General features: G+C 36.9%; 1 protein-coding gene across 3 annotated transcripts in view; it reads right to left on the bottom strand.

Moving 5' to 3' along the window:
- Positions 1 to 7195: 7195 nt before the first annotated feature.
- The window catches only part of NCK1 (NCK adaptor protein 1), an 82431-nt gene continuing 65149 nt past the window's right edge, over positions 7196 to 24477 (bottom strand). Inside the window, exons 3-4 of one of the 3 annotated variants that reach the window (XM_024746225.1) lie at positions 9921 to 10633; positions 7196 to 7891 (exon numbers count right to left, since the gene is read on the bottom strand). In XM_024746225.1, the coding sequence (XP_024601993.1) occupies positions 7697 to 7891; positions 9921 to 10633 (908 nt within the window). In that variant the 3' untranslated portion in view covers positions 7196 to 7696. The remainder of the gene's footprint in view (positions 7892 to 9920; positions 10634 to 24477) is intronic. The other 2 variants (XM_024746226.1, XM_024746224.1) reach the window with 2 other exon arrangements.

The following is a 24477-nucleotide window of genomic DNA, read 5'->3' on the forward strand; positions in this document are numbered from 1 at the left end:
TGGGAATTAAAGAATGTAGACAAAGCACATTAGCACAGTGACAGGGACACAGTAGGTCTTCACAAATGCTGTATTAACCATTTGTTATATTAATAATATTAACAATAAATACATTAGGGTTTATTTGCTCTGACTGGCTGGCCCTTTGCGGGCTGCCCATCTTTCACTTTGGCCCCTGGATCAGCAAAAAAAGCTTCCATTTGGTGCCCCTGGATCAGCAAAAAAAGCTTCCAGTTGGTGACACCTATTAGAGGGTGGTCATTAAAAGCATGGGCTCTGGAGCCAGACTGTCTGGGTTGGTATTGGTACTCTGCCACTTACTAGCTGTGTTTTTTTCGCCAAGTCTTTTAAACAACGTTTCAATGTCCTCCTCTGTAAATTGGAGACAACTGTAATAGTACCTAATTCGTAGGGCTGTTTTGAGGATTATATGAGATGGTACACTTAGAACAGAATCTGGCAAAGTAAATATACAATAAGTATTCGCTGTGTATCTTTTAACTACATCAAGGTCAAGGACACTTGCTGCATCCTCCCCTTGATCCCTGCACTCTATACACATTTCCATATATTATACGACAGACTTGCAAGGTATTGATAAAATTTGATTCCCAACTTTTCAGGTGAGGACACATCTGAAGTTTATTTACTGTAGATCCCAGAGCCAGTCAGGGATGGAGACAGGAATTCCAACACAGATCTGCCTAACTCCAAGTTCTTTCCACTCACCTTACTACCTCCCAATTAGTATCGAAGGAGGGCTCACAATGTGTCTGAGGGACGTAAAAGAGTTAGTGATCTAGGAGATCAGCAAAGGCTTTAGAGAACAGACAATCCTCAATATGGAATTCCAAGGATGTACCCGTTTAGATTTGGATAGGAAAGATGTGCTTGCAGTTAAGCATTCCAACTGGGAGAATGGCATGGGAAGGCCCAAGGATGGAAACGTTGAGGGGAAAACAGACTGAGGATGAAAAGAAAAAGGAAAAGGAAAGTAAACAGAAAATGGGAGAAAGAACAAGACTCATTTAGTTATGCGATGGGGGAGGAAGAAGAGTTGTTCACCAAACCTTGAGGTGTTAAGATAGCTCAACCTGGGCATGGATCCCTGTCAAGATGCCCCTGCCCAGCACTGCCATGTTGACAAGGCAGTATGGCCTGCCAATCCTTCACAAGCCACTGCAGAAAGTCTCTGACCTGGGCTCAGCACACCTCTAGGGGCACTGAGGGGTAATGCTACCTGCCTGCCACAAGCTTTTGAATGGCAGTTCCTCTCAGGACTGGTCCATGAATCAACAAGGAACTCAGACGATCCACCTCTGCATGGGCCATGCCACTGGATGAGAACCTCTGGAGGGCTGTGCCTCACTTGCTAGCCCCTACCCTTGCCTGGATCCCCAACTCTGATCTTGCCTTTCTCTTCTGGCTTTGAGGAACTTCTCTTTCTACACTTTCTCATCAGCTGGTTGGGATATTTTGTCAATGCAACATGCCAAAACCAAACTATCTTCTAACCTGTTGCTGCACTTCTCAGATTAATTTCCACGGCCTTCCAGAGTTGAAGATGATCAGTTGCCTATGTCTGAAGATGAACCGCTGGAAGAACAAAGCTATTTCCTATCATAAACAAGTACAGTCTAGAAATAGGAATTTTTTTTTTCCTATTACACTATTTGAATATTTAATTACAGAAAGAAAAGCAACGATTTAAAGGTTTTTGTGGAAAAGTAAAGAGTGGGGAAGGAAAAGGAGATTGATGGTCAAGGAAGAGAATCCTAAGCCCTCTGAGCCCCATAGGGCTGGGACTAGAATGAAGCAAGGGAGGCACCAAGGGTGCAAAATTTCAGGCACTCACTCTTAGGGTTGTGCAAATGCAGGGTAGGTCCTGGTGCCCTGGCACAGACCACATGGTCAGTTAATTGCAATAACCCTTCCTTGCTCTACTTAACACAAAATAGTTCTCTTCCCTTTACCAAGATTCCTAAATATCTGTCCTGTGTTTTAGCACATCTGACATTTAATTGTAACCCACTGTCTAAATTATTACTATTATTTTTCTGGAAGTAACACAGTGTATTTAAACAGTGGAATTCTCCTTGTCATAGATTTTTCTAACTCCCGCTTCCACTGAGTCTGCTCCAGATGTAACTTTCACACACTTTCAAGCTCTGGTTTTCAGGGTTCTTACAGCCCTTTTTCAACCTCCTCTGAATATTATTTTCTTCTTCAATTTCCTGCCTCGTTTATTGTCTGGCACCAGTGCAGAACATCAGGAATTTAACCTCCCTTAACCTCAATTCTTTCCTTAGGGGGTGATGAATTAAAACCCTTAAGTCTGTCAAATTGCCCTCCTTCCTGTAGTTATAACTGATTCTTTTCTATGTGACATTTCCCAACAACTTCTCTTAAGATGTAGAATCAGGCCTTATTCAGAATAGTCCTTTGTACTTAAAAGTTCCGTGTTTAAATAAAACAAATACCATTTTATTCAATTCTAAAATTTGAAAACCAGAAACAATGCTCTGTAATAGCGAAGATCTTAATAATTTTCAAATGACTTTGATTGCTGTATTTTCAGTCATTCACTGGTTTAATCCTAGTCATCAGTGATTCTATTAAGTGAAGCACACAATATGCTCAAAGTCTGTTTTATGAGGCCTCCAACCATCCTATATAAATTAACACCCCACTCTCACTCTCCGACCTCCTCATCTTGCTCTGTTTTTTCTTCATAGCACTTCTCCATTAGGCATTACATCACTAGAAATGAAAGTTTTAGGACAGCTTTTGGACAAATTTGTCCATTTTCTTCACTATCATTTTGCTAGGTTAGAACAGTCTGGCACCTACGCAATCAAACATTTGACATGAGGTGGTTGGATGGTTGGTTGAAGGATAAGTATCTCCAAAAGCAAAACAAAGACACAAAACCATAAACATAGATATAACCGTTCAAAAAGTATTTTTCTCATCTTGACGCCAAGTGATTAGCATATGCGCTGATGAAATCAGTACTTGTTTTCTTCTACAACATCCCCCTTATCTATAGTCTAGAAACCATATCAAAACAACTAAATGTTTGTTTGGCATTACTTGTTCTAAGAAAAGACATGCTTATTCAGGGATCACTAATTTCTTCTACAAATGCTCAAAAAAAAAAAAACAAATTTAATAACCATTCCGGTATTTAACCTAAAACAGACAACACTTTAGTCTCATTCTGGACTCCACCTGTCTCCATAATTTCCTGAAAGCTATCTCCAAATGTTCTACATAGTTTCTGAGCCTAGAGATTTAAAGCAACTAAATACCTTAACTACCTTAGATGTCTATTCTTAATTGTCTATTTATGCTTGTCTTCCTGTTCGAGTCATTATCATTCCACGAGGTACAAGAAAACATGGAGAGGAAATTGAGTACTCTTTGTCTTCTTTGTAGTTATAACTACAAATAAAATTTGCAACATTATTTCAAAATACTGAGACCAGCTTTCCCTGGAGCTTCAAAAACAGCTTAAAAAAGTAATCTGAGTGGAAACATTTAGAAAATCAGCCAGTCCAATTGGTAAATTAAAAGTTTGTGTGAATCCTTTGTAGGCATCAGGCCAATTCTGAAGTATTTGAGATAATGAAAGTGCTCCAGCCAACAAACATACCCTCAAAAAGACACTGTGGTTTAAAACATTTACCTTCGTGAACACCGCCAATAATAACAAAAACTCCTCCTCCTGCTCTTCAAAACCTCACCAAGCCCAGTTTATGTTCTACTCATTAAACAAACAAGTCTGAGCAAACTGTATACTTTCAAATCACAAGAACCCCTCATTAGTAAACAAGAAAAATATATTCTTTGGTCATTTGGTTTTAGGTCAACAGCAAAAAACTAGGGTGTGGAGTATGCACAGCATGCTGGTCTGTAAGAGTTTAGAAGATGACAGAGTTGAGTCATATAAACTTGCTAAACCAATAGAACCAGTTTATCAGAAGAGAGGAGCTTCCTACCTTGCCTTGCAATAGAATAAAATACAGGTTTTCCCCAGAAGCAGTAATATGGCATTTTCAAAAAGTTCACTGGATGCTGTTCAAAGCATAAAATGAGGATGTCATCTATCCTGTATCAAATGTACTTTAAGTTAGAAGCAACCTCAGTTGTGAAGCCATTCGAAAACAGTTAAAGGATGTATATAAATACAGGATTACAAAGGATTTCCTTTTCTTCTAGCAAAATATTAAAGTGGAAAAGTTAAAGCATGCTGAAATGCTACATTCCTAATTTATTGATTTGGACCTTGCACCTGAAGTATTTCTGCAAAATGGTAAGTTTCCAGATAACTCCAAGTTACAGGAAAAACAGGGAGTAACAGTAACTGCATTTGGAGACTTGAACTAAGGGGGAATAAAGGCTGGGAAAGAGCCTTTTTTACACTTTTAATTTTGTTTTTAACCATATGCATTGGTAAAAATAAGGGAAGCATCCATACCATCTGATGCCTTCTGGGAATTCAAATTTAGTATTATCAGCTTCTCATTTTTCAGGGGAAAACAGAACTCTGGATTTTATGTGAAATCCCCCAATTTTAAAATGTTAACAATTACTTTTTTAAGCATTGTGGGTTGAACTGTATTGGTTGTATCCTGAACAGGGCACCTGGCAAGATGGGAGAAGGGTAGTGGTGGTGAGTTTCGGACTCCTCAACAGCAAAAAAAGTGGCCGGGCTTGCCCAGAGAAGAGGTGCCTTTTCCTAATTCTCACAAGGTACCTACACAGACAGTAGTGGCCCTGCTTCTCGCAATCTCTGGATTAGATGATAGAATTAAAGCATTAACGCTGGAGATACCTTATGTGCCACTGATCTATCCACATATCTATGAGGATAACATCATTCTAACAATCCAAGTTGCTCATCTGCTAGGCTTTTTATCTTCCAGCAATGGCAGTTGACTGCATTTAGGCCTTCTGATTTTAAGTGATATGTCTGTGACACACCATCTTGAATAGTACCAGGTGCCTGTGTTACTGTGTACAAAGACGTGTAATATATGTTTGTGAATATGTATTCAGCTGAACTTAAGGACTTATGACCAAATAACAGATACAGCAGCAATAGCTTTTTGTTACTGAGTTTATATAAAGTTCTGAAAAACCTTCTTCCAAGATTTTGGAGAAGTTATTTGTAGAAGTGGGTTGGGCAGGGTTATGTGTGTTATGAATATTTAAATTGATAGCTAAGCATCTCCTCACAGGTGGAAGAAAACTACTGTAATACTGCTCTCCCCAGGACTTTCCTCCTTGTCTAAAAACAAGCACAGAGAAGCCAATGTGTCACAATATAGAGTGTATCAGGCTGGGAATAAGGAAACCTGGTTTCTAATACAAGTCCTGCTACTAGCTAGTTATGTAGATGTTTTCTAAGATGGTTCTAGTTCTTAAGAAAATTAATTCATGCTTTTAAAAAACAGTCATTGATGTAAAGATTGGTTTTAAGACTTTTAAAAAATTGATAAAATGTTGAAGTAGAAAATTAAGTAGTTCCCAGTGAGGTTTCATCACATAATAAGAGGAGCACACAATAGCTATCATTGGCACACATGGACTATCTAGGAATTCCCTAGTTATTATAAATCTAATTATGGCACAGAAATATGCATTCTGCTTCCAGTGCTACTCCATTCCTAGCTACTTTCTCAAAATCCTTAACATCAGCTCTGCAGGGTTTGCTATAAATAGCTCATGTCTGTGATGCAAAGTAGTAATTGAGTTGCTCCTCTCCCTTTTTTTTAAACAAATATCCATTTTTAAAATAAGGAAGACTGGGGGGTGGGGACCACAAAGAGGTGGAAAATAAAAAGAAAGCATCATCAAATGTTTAAAATTAAAAAGATGTTTGCTACCTAGTCATTTTACAACTACTTTAAAACTATTTTCCTCAATTTATATTCAAGTGATTTTACAGCAAAAAAGGTAAGAATACATGACTTTTGTTTCCATTAAACTTGCCTACTAATAATCATCTTAATAAACAAAGGGGGCTGAGGAAGATAATGAAATATGAACTAAAAGGCTTTAAAAGCAGATGCAATGAAGATAGAAAATTGTACAATGTCTATATTTGCTAACTCCTATTGCTTAGTGGGAGAAGTCAGGGCTGCCACCCAGTGGCAATGTAAGTCTTTAAATGATTTGAAGATTTAGAGAATTAAAAAAACATTTAAAATAAAATTTTAAAAAACCAAAATCAAAAACCTCATGAATTAGACAACTTCAATTTTAGAATCAGTAATTCTGGTGTCTTAAATGTCTGTTCATAACATATTAAAGAATGGAAACATTCATTTGCGTAGGCAGCATTGGGGAAATTTTTTAAAATCTCATGACTTTCTACTATTTACTAAGTTATGTGGTTTTAGTAAGTATTTTCTATTAAAATATTGAAAGTACTTTGCTTAAATTAAATCTCCAGAATTTACAGTGGGGGGAAAAGCTGTGACCATAAAGTATAACTGGTTTTCTTCTGTGATGTATAGAAATAGATTAAATACGCTACAGTAGGCTCTCATCCATACACCCAAACTTCTGCTTGATAAACAAAAACTTAATAGAAGCATCTGCAAATATAAGATTCTAAAAATAATTTTCCCTTACCATTAGCACATCACATCTTTTCCTCAGGTATACATCAATTTTAGTGTCCCAGTCAATAAAATTCAAAGCTGAAAGAAGAAAATGAGAATAGAAATACTATGCCTGATAATTACTGATTTTTTTTTTTGGTGGGGTTGGGGAGAACCAAGTATCTCGTTGACCCTTACTTCTTCAAACTTTGGCCATAGCTTTTTTCACATTGACACAGATATAACATATTCAAAAACAAGATGCTTTGGTAAAATAACACTGGGGGAAAAAAATAACACTAGAGCATCCATTTACAGTTTGAAAAGCTAAATATCTCAGAGACTGCTTTGTTCTCTTGAATAACCAGATGAGAGAGAAGCACCAAAAAAAAAGAAAAAAAAACTTAGGAACTTACAGATTTTTGTTTCCAACAGTTGTAAATTTAAATTGTACAAGATATGTTTTCTAACCTATGTCCCGTATGTTTTGCTTTACACTGAAAACAAACGAATTTTGAAAAATAATGACAGACACAACATACTTGATATTTACAATGGCTTGTGACAAATATAATACCTGAAAATAATTTCTAATTTTCCATTTATTATTGCTATTTAGTCACAGAAAAGATTAACAACTCTCCAAGAAATTTATTTTAGCATATGCCATATATTGATATAATTGATATAATAATTTTATATGAAGAGAACCATTGCAGAAGTAACTAAGGTGGTGCCCTTACAAGGAAATAAAGGAAAGGCAATAAAGAAATTCTTCCATATAAAGACTTTCGATTTGCATCATTTTTTCAAAATATAAAACCTTAATATTAGAAGCAAAGAGAAAAAGAGCAAAAAAACCAATGAAACAGAAGACCAAGGATAAGGAATTGCTCTATGCAGATGTCTGGCATATGTAGTATATATGTATGAACTGAGTTATAATAAAAATACTTATGTATTATAGTCAATTTTCATATAGAGTTAGAAACAGCAATTTCCAATCAAGCATGACTGGAATGATATTTTCTCAGTCTTCACATGACGAATTACAACTGTATAGCAGTCACTTCTGGTCAGCAGTATCATGATAAATGCTTGATAAGATACAATTTTTCTCCTTGTTCACTTGTAAAAATTGGTGCCTTTTTGTAATGTTCTACAAGTTCTTCCATGGTGCTGAATTTACGCTGCCCAATGCAGTAGACAGTCTCTTTTAGTTGGACTTTAAAATGCTTGTTTTTCCCTTGTGCTTTTAGTGATACTGAAAAATCATTTGGCTAAAAGAGAAAAAAATTTTGAAAGACATCTATTAGCATTTTTATATTAAACTAATAACAGGTAAAATGTGAGCACTTTAAGTACTAGGCACAATACTAAATTATTTATATGAATTATCTCCTTTATGCCTCAAAACAAACCCATTTTACAGATGAAAAAAAAATCAAGGCTGAAGAGAAGCTAAGTTGCCTAAGATCATCCATCTAGTTAACAAAAAAGCCAGGATTCAAATCGAAGCAGCCAGACTCTTAAGTCTCTTAACTATTATGCTCTACCTAACACCAGGGCAAATCCTTTAGTTTAACATCTGAAGCATAAAAACTATCTTCTCTCCATTCAAACTACTGGAGAAACATAGGAGAAAATCCAAGACATCCACCCCTTTTCAATTAGTAGCTAACAGTAGCTGTCTTACAGAGTAAATACTCTGAAATCTCAAAGATGAAGGACACAAAAATGAGAACTAATTTAAACTCTAATAAGAGATCATAAACTCAAATGTCTATAAGGGGCAAAAAAGAAATGTAAACAATGGCCAGGATGGCTATATAGGGGGAAACAACAGTACATGGCCAATCTAAAGGAGGTGGCCACTTAACTGCAATTGTTGCCTTGTAGGAATACGGCTCAACATTGACAGGCCTTCCAATTTTAAAAGGGAAATCTGATGTCCAAATTCTTATACTAAATCTCCCAATATTTAAAAACTGACAATGAATTCAAATGTTTAAAAACACTGTGCAGGTCAAATGAAATATGCCTATTTGAGACCTCTACTTTAAAAATTCTACTACTAAAAGTAATGGTATATTTTGGATAATATCTATGCTTAATTACCCACAAGAAAATACACAGTATTTTGCAATCAAGTTTTAGGTTTTTTTTTTTTTAACCTTACACTCTTCTGAATAGTCTATATCAACCTCTTATACAGTTACTGCCAAAGTTTCAAACAGTGGGTTTCTTGGAAACATCTTATGGTTATTTACCACACACTCCAGGGTCACTCCCTTCTAATCCTTCTGCCCACTGCTTGTCCTAGAAAGTAGGGCCAGGTCAGGCAACTAACAGAAAACAAATCCCACCACTCTTCCCTATCATCAATCACCTTCTCTTTCTGAGGGGTTATGTACAGGCCCCCATTTCCTGAACTTCACATCAGGCAGTTCAATTAATTTCAATCTCGCCCTCTCATCTTTCCCACCCCTCACCCCTTAAACACACACACACACCACTCAAACAGATAGGTTTTCTTTCTTTCTTTCAACCTTCTGTACAATCATACATTAACTTTTGTACAAATACATATACACAAAAAAAGCCACTACTACTCATGGAAAAGTAGTGATATCCTTTATCAAGGAAAAATAAAGGCCATTTTTAAGGGAAATGAGTATTGTCAAACTCTAAAATCCTAGATAGTACCCAAAAGAGCCCACAAAACTATTTTCTTATTCAATTTTTATGGTTTTACAGTTTTATTGTTTTACTAGTATTGGAACAGAATTTATCTTTTATTGCAAATGCACTTCAAATACAGAGTGCATGTTCAAATGGGTTTCTGAGGTATGTAATAGTGTATTCCAACTTCCAAACAAGCAATTTATAAAAAAAGCAAATATCAATTTTTTAAATTCAGGGATTTCCTTTATTGTAAGGATGACAGTGTATCCATTATGCAATTTAAGAAATGTTTTTCCCAGTTTAGTCTACTGCATTGTTCTACTCTCAGTGAAGAAACCAATGTTCAATTTTCTCCATTTTTCAGTTTAATGCAAAAGAAAATATTTCAGGAAGGCAAAACCAACAGAACTAGGACAAGGCTTTTAAATAATCCAGGGTAGGGCTATATATTACTAAAAATAAATACACTTGGAAAGAACACTGACTTTCACTAAGAAACTTTACATATTTTAACAAATATACTACCTGGTTAATTTTAGGGAAGCCACTTAACTTCTCTAATCTTCTATTTATTTTTTTAATACTCAGAGTTCTATTTCCATTTACCTTTGAAAACCAACTTACCGAAGATTCACTATCACGAATGAGGAAATCACCTTCATGCCCTCTTTCATTTAATGCCATTTCTGCTTGGTGCCTGGTGACTTTCCCATAATACCATGGATTGCCAGCAAACTTTCCAGTGAGTGAAAGCCTAATGTAATCACACTGTGGAGGCGATGGTTCCAAACCTGAGGTTAATGGATTATTCTGCATAATGGTAACATAGTTTTTTGGCACCAGACCAACCATTCCATTGATCTTCCTGCATTTCCACCACTCAGGGTCATTTTCAGGTTTTTCAATAACATCCATTACATCGCCTTTCTCAAAATTAAGTTCTTCATCATTGGACGAGCTGAATGGGTAAAGAGCCTGTACCACATGTAACACTTGCCCAGTATTTAGGTTACTGACGACTGCTGCTAATTTCTCTGACAAAGAACCCACATGGTCACCCAAAGGACTGTCGCCTTCCTCAGTCACATAGTTTGAAGGGAACCATCCAACATGTCCATTGTAGCTACCCCGCCACCACCCATCACTGCATTTTTCCATGACGATCACCTTTGTCCCTTTTATCAATGACAATTCATCCTCTCTCTCTGCCATGTAGTTAAATTTTACATAAGCAGGCATGTTGAGGTCATACAGACGTTCCCCTGGGTCAACAAAGCTATCATCAGCAGGAGATGCAGAATCTGGCACACTAGGTTTTCTTTTCACTTTTCCAATGCCTGTTTAAATAAAAAAGGGTAATGAGAATATAAAATCATGATAATCAAAAACACCAATTGATTCATTATTAAGAAAGTATCTTCAATTCTGTAATTCTTTCAAGCCTTTTAACTAAGATAACCTTCCTTCCTTTTTCCCTCCCTCTCACCTTTCTCTTTCTTTCTTTACATCCTCACGACTTATAAAGGCTCCAGCAAACCCGTATTCTTCTTGTCTTATTTTATTAACTGAGATTCTATTAACTTGCTGTATAGAAATAAAATAGTAACTTAAATCACAATTTTATATGCAATATAACATTGTAGTTAAGTCTAGGTAATCCTCCCATTTGCTTTCTTAGTTCCCAAGACCCAGGTTGCTCTATTTATTTTACCTCATGTTTATTTTAAAATAATATATCCACAACAGCAGAGACTTTTGCTGACTTTGTTCATGGATATAATCCCAAGGATCTCATACAGTGCTTAGTACACAGGAGATGCTTAATATATATTTGTTAAAAGAATGAAAAAAATAACCAAATGGTACTATCATCACAAATGTATGCTACAGCAACTTTAGTCAGGCATTTTCACCGCTGCTCACTTGAAAACTAAGGCATTCCTAGGTAAAATTTCTCAAATACTTTCTCACTATCTCAAAATTCTTTCTCATTACCCTTACTCTTTTTCTTCTCCCAAGTTCCCAACCTCTGATCCTTCTGGGTTCTTAATACCTACCATCTTTCCTGCCTCTTTTTGGGACTCTTGGCCATCCTTGTTCCCCTCCCACTCACTCCCTTCTATTGTCTAAAAACACATTTAGATCGCTTTTATTCCAAAATAAAGTTACTTCAACTCTGCAATTGTTCTTTAACTACATCATTCTTTATAAAACTGTCTTCCCTTTTTCCTTCAACTTTTTCACCACTCACTCACTCCTAACGCCTTATAATCTGGTTCTCTATCTCCACCAAAACTACTCAATTAAAACTGTCATCTCTTCACTGCCAAATTAGTCCCTTTTAGAGCCCTCGATCTTTTCAAACTCTCTATACAGCAACCAAGATCACAGATAACTTTGTACAACATTTTCTCCTTCTTTAATTTCCCCGAGAGTCTCCCGTTTTCCCTACTGACCTGTTTAAATATTCTTGTGTTCCTCTGTCTGGGCTCCTCTAAACCTTGTTATAAAATTGCATTGTACTTGCTTACTTGTCCATCTAATAAGAGTGAGTTTCCTGGGGGCAGTAAGCTGGATCTTATTACCTTGTATCTCCAGCACTTAGCAGTAACTATACTAGTAGCAGGAACAAAGTGAATGTTTGCTGAAAGAACAAGTGAATGATTCCTTTGTTGAAAGTGTTTCCCAAGATGCCATGCTTGGACTTAGCCTCTGCTTCAAGGAAATCATACACTTTCACTTTCTATAACTTCTCTATAGAAGATTCCAAGGTCTCTTTGTAGCTCTAAGCTGGAATTCAAGCATTACAATTCCAAATGTCACTAGACATCTACAGAATGAATGTACCATCAGCACCTCAAATACAACTTCCATGTCCAAATAAAAATGACCTCTCCAAGATCCATAAATCAACTAACTCCCTCCCTCCCAATTTCTTTCCTTCTGGTTAATGATGTATCATCATCATGAAAAATTCATACATCAGGGATTTCTGGCACAGCAGGGAACTCTAGGGTTCCATCCCTCCAACAGAGTAATTAATGAGCTGGCGAATACTGTCAAAATCAACTTTTGCGGAACTCCAGAATCTAGTAAAAAACTTATAAAAACTAGCTAAGCTTAGGGAATAAAGAAGCTGCTGCTTTGTAGTAAGAGAGCACTGTAGCATTTTAAGCTGCCTGCCTAATATCTCTTAAATCCCAAATCAGTGGTGGCTGTGAGGATAGCAAACTGAACTCCTAATGCCAGACAGAACAATACAGATCTTATTCACAAAGAATTGTAATTGTGCATTTCAACCTATCTGGAAGCTACCTGAAGGACCGGCACAATGACTTGCCGTGGTTTCACCTGACTTGGAGCATTCCCAGGGCTAGGATGTTTTCTGCTGAAATCATTTAATTGATGCAGCAGACTGGTAGAAGAAACAACAACTAGGATAAGAAACAGATAAAAAATCCTAGGAAGGAAAAGTTTGAGTAAGGACACAAATGGGGTAATAAGGGCTTTGAAAAGCCCCTGTGTATACCAGAAAATCAAGAAAGCCACATACATAGCCAGAACCGGCACTTGTTCAGCAAAGGCCTGAGTAGACCCTGAGCTTTCACCTATTGCTGACCTTCAAGCTCTGAAGAAGCAGTAAGTAAAGGCTAAGGAAGAGTTGCAAATGGCCTGGCTAAGTGTTGAAAAAGGTTTTTTTTCTTTTTCTTTTGGTTTCACGTGTTTAAGAAAACTCTTTCAAAACACTGGCTAACAACTAAGCAAAAGAACACAGATGTATGTGGTCACACATTGTGTGGTCACACAATGACACAGACTTTATAAAAATAGTTTAGAAAAGTCACTAAACAAACAAACAAAACCACCACAATAAGGAGCAACAACAAACCCTAAGGACAAGGTAGAATCTGATGCTGAAAGAAAAAAAGTATCAATCAAGAATTCCATGTCCATATATACACTATCAAACGTAAAATAGACAGCTAGTGGGAAGCAGCCACATAGCAGAGGGAGATCAGTTCGGTGCTTTGTGACCACCTAGAGGGGTGGGATAGGGAGGGTGGGAGGGATGGAGATGCAAGAGGGACAAGATATGGGGACATATGTATATGTATAACTGATTCACTTTGCTGTAAAGCAGAAACCAACACACCACTGTAAAGCAATTATACTCTAATAAAGTTTAAAAAAAAAAAGAATTCCATGTCCAGCAAAAGTGTCCTTTAAAACTGAAGAAGTTAAGATACTCCCAAGGTAAACAAAAACTGAAGGAGTTTGTCACACTACACCTGTGCTATAAAAAACGCTAAAGAGAGTCCTCCAGGCTGAGATGAAAGGTCACTAAAGTCATATGAAGAACAGTAGTAAAGGTAGCTACACTGTAAATATAAAAACCAGTTACATTTTTAGCTTGTAAGTCCTCTTTTATTCTTATATGATTTAAGATGCAAATATATAAAACGGTAATTTCAAATCTAGGTTAATGGGCACACAATGTATAAAGACAAAACTATAAAAGAGCAGACTTTTGTATACTATTGAAGCTAAATTTGCATTACTTCAAACTTGATTGTTAAAAAGTTAAGATGCTAATTGTAATCCACAGGGTAATCACTAAGAAAAAAACTAAACACACTGAAAAAGAAATGAGAACAAAACAAAATGTGCATCATAAAAAAATCAATTATATGCAAACGAAGCAACTGAGAAAGGATTAATCTCCAAAATATACAAGCAGCTCATGCAGCTCAATATCAAAAAAAACAACCCAATCCAAAAATGGGCAGAAGACCTAAATGGACATTTCTCCAAAGAAGATATACAGAATGCCAACAAACATATGAAAGAATGCTCAACATCATTAATCATTAGAGAAATGCAAATCAAAACTACAATGAGATATCATCTCACACCACTCAGAATGGCCATCATCAAAAAATGTAGAAACAATAAATGCTGGAGAGGTGTGGAGAAAAGGGAACACTCTTGCACTGCAGGTGGGAATGTGAATTGGTTCAGCCACTATGGAGAACAGTATGGAGGTTCCTTAAAAAACTACAAATAGAACTACCATATGACCCAGCAATCCCACTACTGGGCATATACCCTGTGAAAACCATAATTCAAAAAGAGTCATGTACCACAATGTTCATTGCAGCACTATTTACAATAGCCCGGAGATGGAAACAACCTAAGTGCCCATCATCGGATGAATGGATAAAGATGATATCACTCATATATAAAATGGAATATTACTCAGCCATAAAAAGGAACGAAATTGAGTTATTTGTAATGAGGTGGATGGACTCTGTCATACAGAGTGAAGTCAGTCAGAAAGAGAAAAACAAATACCGTATGCTAACGCACTTACATGGAATCTAAAAAAAGTAGTACTGATGAACCTAGTGGCAGGCAGGGCAGGAATAAAGACACAGATGTAGAGAATGGACTTGAGGACACAGCAGGGGAAGTGGAAGCTGGGATAAAGTGAGAAAGTAGCACTGACATATATACACGACCAAATGTAAAATGTATGGCTAATGGGAAGCTGCTGCATAGCAGAGGGAGATCAGCTTGATGCTTTGTGAGGACCTAAGGAGTGGGATAGGGAGGGTGGGAGGGAGGCTCAAGACAGAGGGGATATGAGGATATATGTATACATACAGCTGATTCACTTTGTTGTACAGCAGAAATTAACACAACATTGTAAAGCAGTTATACTTCAATTAAGATATGAAAAAAATCAATTATAAAAGGTAGTAATAAAAGAACTGAGGGGAAAAAAGGTATAAGACATATAGAAAAAACAAACAGCAAAGTATCAGAGGGCCTTTCCTACCAGTAATTTCTTGAAATGTTGGACTAAAAGGTAAAGATTGGCAGAATGGATTAAAAAAATATGATCCAACACTATGCTATCTATAAGACACTAACTTCAGATCCAAAGATGCAAACAGGTTTGAAAGTGAAAGGATGCAAAAAGACATTCCATGAAAATGGTAACAAAAGACTTTAAGACAAAAATTGTTACAGGAGACAAAGGACATTATATGTTGATAACAAGTCAATCCATGAAGATTTAACAATTATAGATATATACACACCTAACAACAGAGCGGCAAGACATATAATAAAGCAAAAACTAACAGAATTAAAGGGATAAATTGACAGTTCTACGATATAGTTGGAGATTTCAATACCTCACTTTCAATAATGGATAGAACAAAAGACCACGAAACTGAAATCATATAAAATATCTTCTCTGACCACAGTGGAATGAAATTCAGAATCAATAACAGAAAGGAAAACGGGAAAATTTACAAATATGTGGAAATTAATCAACACACCCAAACCACTAGTAGGTCAAAGAAAAAATTACAGGTGAGATTAGAAAATACATTGAGATAAATGAAAACGAAAACACAACATACTAAAACCTACAGGCTATGGCAAAAGCAGTGCTCACAGGGAAATTTATAGCTCTACCAGCTTACATTAAAAAAGAAAATCAATCTCAAATCAATAACCTAACTTTACTCCTTAAAGAACTAAAAAAAGATCAAGCAGAAGCTAGCAGAAGGAAGGAAATAATAAAGATTAGAGCAGAGGTAAATACAAAGAGTACAGAAAAACAACAAAGAAGCAATGAAACCTTTGAAAATATCAAAACTGACAAATCTTTAGCGAGACTGACCAAGAAAAAAAAGAGAAAAGACTTAAATTACTAAAATCAGAACTGAAGTGGGGACATTACTACAAACCTTACAGAAATAAAAGAATACTACAAACTATATGCCAATAAATTAGAAAACCTACATGAAAAGAAAAAATTGCTAGAAACACACAAACTACCAAAAATGACTCAAGAAGAAACAGAAAATGTGGATAGACTGAAGTAAAAGACTGAATCAGTAATCAACACTTCTCAACAAGGAAAAGCCCAGAACCAGATAACTTGACTTCTGAATTCTACCAAACATTTGTCTCTCAAACTTCTACCAAAAGAGAAGGAAACATTTCATAACTCATTCCATGAGGCCAGCATTACCTAGATACCAAAGACATAAAGATATCACAAGAAAACTACTGACCAATACCCTTTCCTGTATGAATACAGATAAAAATATACTCAACAGTCAATTTTTGTTATTCATGGTGGTTCTGTTCTATAAGGTGACCATGAATACTTAATTAGCATACTGAACCACTGCTCTAGGGGATACTCTGTTCACAACATTTTTGTTATGTGTGTTTCTCTTTAAAGACACTTTATTTAATATAAATTGTTGACTCACTGACACTGAACTCATGGCCAACAACGCTATAAACTCATGCCTGAATGAAGCTTACCTAGCTCACATATTTTTTCCATAAAGCAAATCAAAGCTTTCTTACACTTAGGAACACTAGACAATACTTTAGCACTATGCTTGGGCACCATTTTAAACAGTAAAATCACATACACACACGGCATTAAACTGCAAAAAGGACACTGATTTTCAGTATGAGAGCTGAAATGAGAGGTCACCTTGTTTGACCTCTGCTAGCAACTCAAATTTTTTGCCTTTGGCAAATGTGCACAAAAGTACTGCAAGTAGCAATTTGGGATTTTCATGATAAAAGTGATAAAACACCCTTTCATGATAAAAATGGTCAGCAAACTAGGAACAGAAGGGAATTTCCTCAACAAAATAAAGGGCATTTATGAAAAAAACCATGGTTACCATCACACTCAGTAGTGAAAGACGGAAAGCTTTTCCCCTAAGATCAAGAACAAGACATAAATGCCCTCTTTCACCACGTCTATTCAACACTGTACGAGAAGTGCTAGCCAGAGCAATTAGGCAAGATAAAGAAATAAGAGATAGCGAAACTGGAAAGGAAGAAGTAAAATAATCTTTATTCACAGATGACATGATCTTATATAGAAAATCCTAAAGAATTCACACACAAAAAAGCTAGAACCAATAACTTAGCAAAGTTGAAAGATACAAAAACACACAAAAAAAATCAGTGTATTTCTATATACTAGCAATGAATAATCTGAAAAGGAAATTTTTTTTCCTGTGCTCTTAACCCCCCAAACCTTATTGGGCTCCTTCCTCCCTTCCTTCCTTCCATTCATTCATTCATTCAGACTGGCTGCATTGGGTCTTCATTGCTGCACACAGGCTTTCTCTAGTTGTGGCAAGCGGGGCTACTCTTCATTGTGCATGGGCTTCTCATTGCAGTGGCTTCTCTTTGTTGCAGAACACAGGCTCTAGGCACACAGGCTTCAGTAGTCGTGGCACGCAGGCTCAGGAGTTGTGGCTCGCAGGCTCTTGAGCGTAGGCTCAGTAGCCATGACACACAGGCTTAGTTGCTCCGCAGCATGCGGGATCTTCCCAGACCAGGGCTCGAACCCGTGTCCCCTCCATTGGCAGATGGATTCTTAACCACTGTGCCACCAGGGAAGTCCCAGGAAATTTTTTAAATTCAATTTTTAATAGCATTAAGAATAAAATACACAGAAATAAATTTAATCAAGGAGGTACAAGACTTGTACACTAAACACTACAAAATATTGTTGAAAGAAATTAAAGAAGACCTAAATAAATGGAAAGACATTGTGGTTTTTTTTTTTGCGGTACGCGGGCCTCTCACTGCTGTGGTCTCTCCTGTTGCAGAGCACAGGCTCTGGACGCACAGGCTCAACGGCCATGGCTCACGGGCCCAGCCGCTCCACGGCATGTGGGATCCCTCCCAGACCGGGGCACGAACCCGTGTCCCCTGCATCGGCAGGCGGACTCTCAACCACTGCACCACCAGGGAAGCCCTCTGTGTTTTGTTTTTTTTTGTGTGGTACACGGGCCTCTCACTGTTGTGGCCTCTCCCGTTGCAGAGCACAGGCTCCGGACGCGCAGGCTCAGCGGCCATGGCTCATGGGCCCAGGCGCTCCATGGCATGTGGGATCTTCCCGGACTGGGGCATGAACCCGTGTCCCCTGCATCAGCAGGCAGATCTCAACCACTGTGCCACCAGGGAAGCCCCCATTCTGTGTTTATGCGTTTGAAAACTTAGTATTTTTAGATGGCAATACAGTTGGCCCTCAGTATCCATGGGTTCTGTATCTGTGGATTCAAACAACCTCAGATCAAAAATATTTGGGGAAAAAAAACTCCAGAAAATTCCCAAAAGGAAAATGTGAATGTGCCATGCACCAGAAACTATTTACATAGAATTTATATTGTATTAGTATTACAAGTAATTGAGAGATGATTTAAAGTATACAGGAGGATGTGTGTAGGTTAATGCAAATACTATGCCATTTTATACAAGAAACTTGAGCATCCTTGAGTTTTGGTTATTTGCAGGGGGTACTGGAACCAAACCCCTGCAGATACCAAGGGATGCCTATACTATCCAAAGTGATCCACAGATTCAATGTAATCCTTATCAAAGTACCAACACCCTATTTTCTGCAGAAATGGAAAAAGCTGATCCTAAAATTCATATGGAATCGCAAGTTATCCCAAATAGCCAAAACAAACTTGAAAATGGAAAACAAAGTTGACGGACTCACACTTCCCAATTTCAAAACTTACTACAAAGCCACAGTACTCAAAACAGTGTAGTACTGGCATAAAAGGAATGAGGAATAGACCAATGGAAAAGAATTGAGAGTTCTGAAATAACTCTCAATTCTATTCCAGTTGCTCCATGTATTTTGACTTTGACCTTGAGGAGGGTGCCAAAACCATTTAATGGAAGAAAGAATAGTCTCTTCAACAAATGATGCTGGGACAACTGCATATCCACAGGCAAAAGAACGAAGTTGGATTCCTACGTCATACCACATACAAATATTAACTCAAAATGGATAGATGACCCAAATATAAGAGTTAAAACTTTAAAACACTCAGAAGATAACATAGGGAAAAGTCTCATGACCTTGGATATAGCAACAGATTCTTAGATTTGACACCAAAAAAAAAAGATAAACTGTACCTCATTAAAATAAAAGACACTTGTGCAAAGGACACTACCAAGAAAGTGAAAAGACAACCTACAGAATTAGAAAAGAATATTTGCAAATCATAATGCTGATAAGGGTCTCTATCCAGAACATATATAAAGATCTCTTAGAACCTAAGAACAAAACGAAAAAAAACCTATCTCAAAAATGGACAAAGGACTTGAATAAATAATTCTTCAAGGAAGATATACAAATACCCAAAAGCACATGAAAAGATGCTCAACATCATGAGTCATTAGGGAAATACAAGTCAAAACCATATGAACTTTTTTTTTTTTTTTAAAAGAATCAATTTTATTTATTTTTGGTTGCACTGGGTCTTCGTTGCTGCGTGAGGGCTTTCTATAGTTGCCGCAAGCAGGGGCTACTCTTCATTGCGGTGCGTAGGCTTCTCATGCTGTGGCTTCTCTTGTTGTGGAGCACGGGCTCTAGGTGCGCGGGCTTCAGTAGTTGTGGCACAAAGGCTTAGTTGCTCCATGGCATGTGGGATCTTCCCGGACCAGAGCTCGAACCCATGTCCCCTGCATTGGCAGGGAGATTCTTAACCACTGCGGCACCAGGGAACTCCGACAATGAAATACTGATACCACTTCACATCCTACTAGGATGGCTATAATAAAACCAAATTAAACCAAACGAAAAGAAAAAGGAAAATAAGTGTTGATGAGGAGAACCCCTCTGGTCAAAATGTAAAATGGTGCTACTGCTGTGGGAAACAGCTGATGGTTCCTCAAAATGTTGAGCACAGAACTACCATAATTCCATCCCTAGGTATATACCCAAAAGAACTGAAAACAGGTATTCAAATAAATACTTGTAAACAAGTGTTCATAGCTACACTATTCACAATAACCAAAAGATGTAAATGACCCAAATGTCCATCCACAGGTGAATGGATAAACAAAATGTGGTATACCCATATAATTCAATATTATTCAGCCATAAAAGGAATGAAGTGGTGATACATGCTACAACATGAATGAACCTCAAAAACAGTATGCTGAGTGAAAGAAACTAGACATAAAAGGTTACATATTGTATGATCCCATTTATATGACATAGCCAGAATAGGTAAATCCATATAGATAGAAAGCAGATTAGTGGTTGCCAGGAACTAAAGGGAAGGAGTAATGGGAACAACTGTTTAATGGAAATGGGGTTTCCTTTTGGGTGATGAAAATAGTTTGGAATTAGACAGATGTGGTGGTTGCACAACATTGTTAATGTACTAAATACCACTGAACTGTACACTTTAAAACAGTTAACTTCATGAATTTTACATCATAAAAATTATTTTCTTAAAAGATTCACACATCAAATCCTTAAAGTCACCATATGTCCTTTATGCCAACACTTTCCATTTCCACTATTCATGTGCTAGTTCAGGCTTATGTTGTTGTGCTTGAGCCTTCACTACCCACTAACTAGTTTTTTTTTTACTAATCCAATCTATCCCACTTCAACCCATCATCCACATCATCCAGTCTAATCTTGTATTACAGCTACAATCACATGACCCTATTGCTCAAAAGCCAACAGTGGCTCTCCTGCCTAACAAATTAGGCAGGAATCTGGAATCCTGGAATCTACAGCCCTCTCTAGAATGTCCTCAAGCCTTCCTTTCCAGGCTTATGGTATAGATCAGCGGCCCCCAACCTTTTTGGCACCAGGGACCAGTTTCGTGGAAGACAATTTTATTTTTCCAAGGATGGGGCGGGGGTGTGGATGGGATGATGATGGTTCAGGCAACGGGGAGCAGCAGATGAAGCTTCACTCACTGGCCTGCCACTCATCTCCTGCTGTGCTGCCCGGTTCCTAACAGGCCACGGGACAGGTATCCGTCCGCAGCCCAGGGGTTGGGCACCCCTGGTATAGACTATAGAAAACAGTGTAGACCTTGAAACAGCCTTTGAGTTCAAATCCCAGGTATGCTTCTTACTAACTGTGGAAACTTGAGCAAGCTATTTCACTTTTCTGAGCTCAGAAATGGAGGAAACAGCACTTACCATGAGTGTTGTGAGAACTGAATAAAATAAAGTAATAGTACAGTACACAGAGTAAATGTTAAACAAAAGCATCTTTCTATAACGCCCTGCACTAAAACTATCCTAAATTTTAGTAAGAATGGGCCACTTAAATCCCCTGAATTAGATGTTTCTACCTTCATGACTTAGTTTACCTTGTTAGTTTCTTAGCAAAACCTCATTAAAACTTCTGCCTTTCAAAAATGTACCCATTCAAGAGGTGTCATTTCAAATAACAACTTTATTATTTTATTTATCTTTCTGCTTCATGTTTTTCAACATCCTTCATTCCCCATCGTCACCCTCAATGATATTATAAGCTCTCCTTTTTGAAGTACCCCAGCACCTTGTACTTCTGAGGTACTTGTATGCTAGCATTTCCTGTGTTTGTCTTTTAAGTCCATCTACTAGAGCATAAGCTTCCAGACAGAAGCATTTTTAATGTCTCACTGATCTTTTGCACTTCCTATACTACTTAGAACTGTATACATACAGCAGATGATCAATGTGTTTATTAAACTGATTAAACTGAATACTGACATAAGCAAATATAAAATTCTAAACCTGAAAATAAAGGCTAGTTCAAAAATATTTTTCTTTTGATTCTGAAAAAGATAATGTCTAAGACTAATTAACCTTGTCCAAAAAACTGTGAAGAATTTTTGGACAGACCCAACAATTAAAGCCCTAAGTGGGAAAACACCAAAACAACCTATTTTAATCTTAGAGGCCAGAAATAGTTCAGAGAAAGAATATAAGCCTAGAATATTTGTTTTCTGTACAAAACAAAGTCCTGTTTATCACGTGAATGACAAATACATGCGTAATCAATAGCTTGCTTTTTCCCCTGCTTACAAATCTTCCAGAATGGCCTGTTTATTGCCCTTTGTTTCTGCTTAAAAATAGTCCTTCCAATCTCATGCTATCAATGAGAGAGTAGATGCAAAAGTACTTTACAAAAGTATACAAATGTAAACTATCAGTATCTCTTAATTTCTCAAGTATGTTATAATCAGCAACAATTAGATCATTCCACAACAAGCAGGCTCCCTCAGATCAATGTATTATGTTTTCTAAATTTTTCCCAGCTTCACAGTTAGTTCACCACAATCCTCCTAATTTTAATCAGTCCCTTTTGCATCAAATCTTTTCCATCCATTACTTATCTGACTCTAATCTTTTCTCTACTCTATAGTTATAATGTGTGCACTAGGGAAACTCTTAACAAAAGAGACCCTGAATTTAAACTTTAGTGCTGTTACTTACTGGTTAATCTGATCTTGGTCAAGTTATTTAATCTTCTTTAAACTCCAGTTTCCTTGTTTGTGAAATGGTGGTGTGTAGTAAGTACCTATCTCAGAAAAGTTTTGTAAAGAATTTTTTAAAGTTTATATGTAAAGCACTCAGCACAGTGCATAGCACCTAGCAGGCACTCAATCAATGGTGGTTATTACTTTCCTACCTCCTAGTGCTTCTGGCATTTACTTTTTCAGAGTTGGGAGGGAAATAATACTCAGGTATATGCACTGAGGATGTGCATAACTCTGAGGCAGTCATTTTTATCATTAGCTTTGTTTAAAAAACCAAAAGCATTAGTATAGTTTTCCCCACTCCAATCCATTAGTCTTACTTCTTTCTTCCTATAGCACTGTTTCTTGACCAAAACAATGAACTATTAACTCCTCAAAAGTCTTTAAGAATCTGGTTAAGCACTGTAAATATTCCATCTTCACACAATAGTTGTCCTCTCCCTAAGGCAAATCTTTGTACCCATAACTATTCTTTATGTAACCTGGTTTCCAAATCCTTTGATATACTTGATGCTAGTATTTGGAAGCATCTGAGTTTCTCAATATCACTGTTAAAGTATATTTATCCAAAGTGAATAGACGATGTCATGTTTTATTTGGCCAGCACACACACTAGGGAACTACTGCATCCCTTCACCTCAGTGCCTCGTAGATTTGAAACAATGCCATCATACAGAGTGTTGAGATATTTTTTTTAGCACCTACATTATCACAGCAGCTCCTACTAAGTCTTTCACTCATGTAAATTGCAGCCAAGGCAAATTCTCAGCAACTTTTTCAATTCCTTTTAAAAACTTAATGTAGAATTTTACATTTATGTCTGTTTCTATTCATCTTGTTTATTTCTCAGTTTTTAGCTTTCAAATAAATTTCTGAACTCAATGTACTAGTTATACTTCCATCATTAGGTCTTTATCTTAAGTATGTCATTTCCCTTCCATCTAACTCAGAGTAAACAAGTGTTCAATAGAATATGGCCTAAGAAAGTATTACGGATTCTTGCGAATTCTTTAGGGAACTATAATTCTGTTATGTTCCTCCTTCTTCAAAACCAGTTTCTCCCTTATGGACTTTCCCCTGATTTCTATACCACATGTAAGACTGATCAGTTGTTTACCAGGACTAAAGACTTTCAGAGTCAGAAGGGACTTTCCAGGATCATCTGGTCTTGCCCAACTCTCGCCTTTACAAATAAGGAACAGAAGATTAGGAAAGTTATATACCCTTGGCCACATGGCCTATAAGTGATATATCTGGGAGCAGAACAAAGGAATTCTAAATACATATAAATGATGTTCTTTCCAGTACAGGTTTTTATTTGATTTTTTTGTATTTTTATCTGTTCACTTGATTTATATGAAGATAAATTACTGCTTTTTATTATTCTCTGCTTTCTCTAAAACAATGTGCCCTTTTTGTTCTCAAGGGTATTCTGGCTACCACACAAGGAGCACATGTATTGTTTCCTCTTACTTCTCAAGGCCATTCAGGGAAAAGGTTGGTGAACAGCTACAGAGCTAAATAAAAATAAATTCTGGCTTACTGCAGGCAGTGAGGAAAGGAATATTTTGATTATAAATCTCAAATCCTGACTCTCAGTCTACACATGTATTTAAAAATAACTATCAACTTTCTAAGACTCTATAGATTTTATACTGTATTGATGGTATATATTAAATCACTGTATCAATGACATAATATATTCTTTTTATACCACTTCTAGTTGATTTATGGTCAACATCACTTAGATATCAAACTCAGATATGAAATATTAATAATAAATAACAACCACCAGCTACCTCCTCACCAGAATGTAAGTTCTGTGACAGTTA

The sequence above is a fragment of the Neophocaena asiaeorientalis genome, unplaced genomic scaffold, assembly GCF_003031525.2.
Source record: "Neophocaena asiaeorientalis asiaeorientalis breed wild unplaced genomic scaffold, Neophocaena_asiaeorientalis_V1.1 scaffold437, whole genome shotgun sequence".
Classification (NCBI taxonomy): domain Eukaryota; kingdom Metazoa; phylum Chordata; class Mammalia; order Artiodactyla; family Phocoenidae; genus Neophocaena; species Neophocaena asiaeorientalis.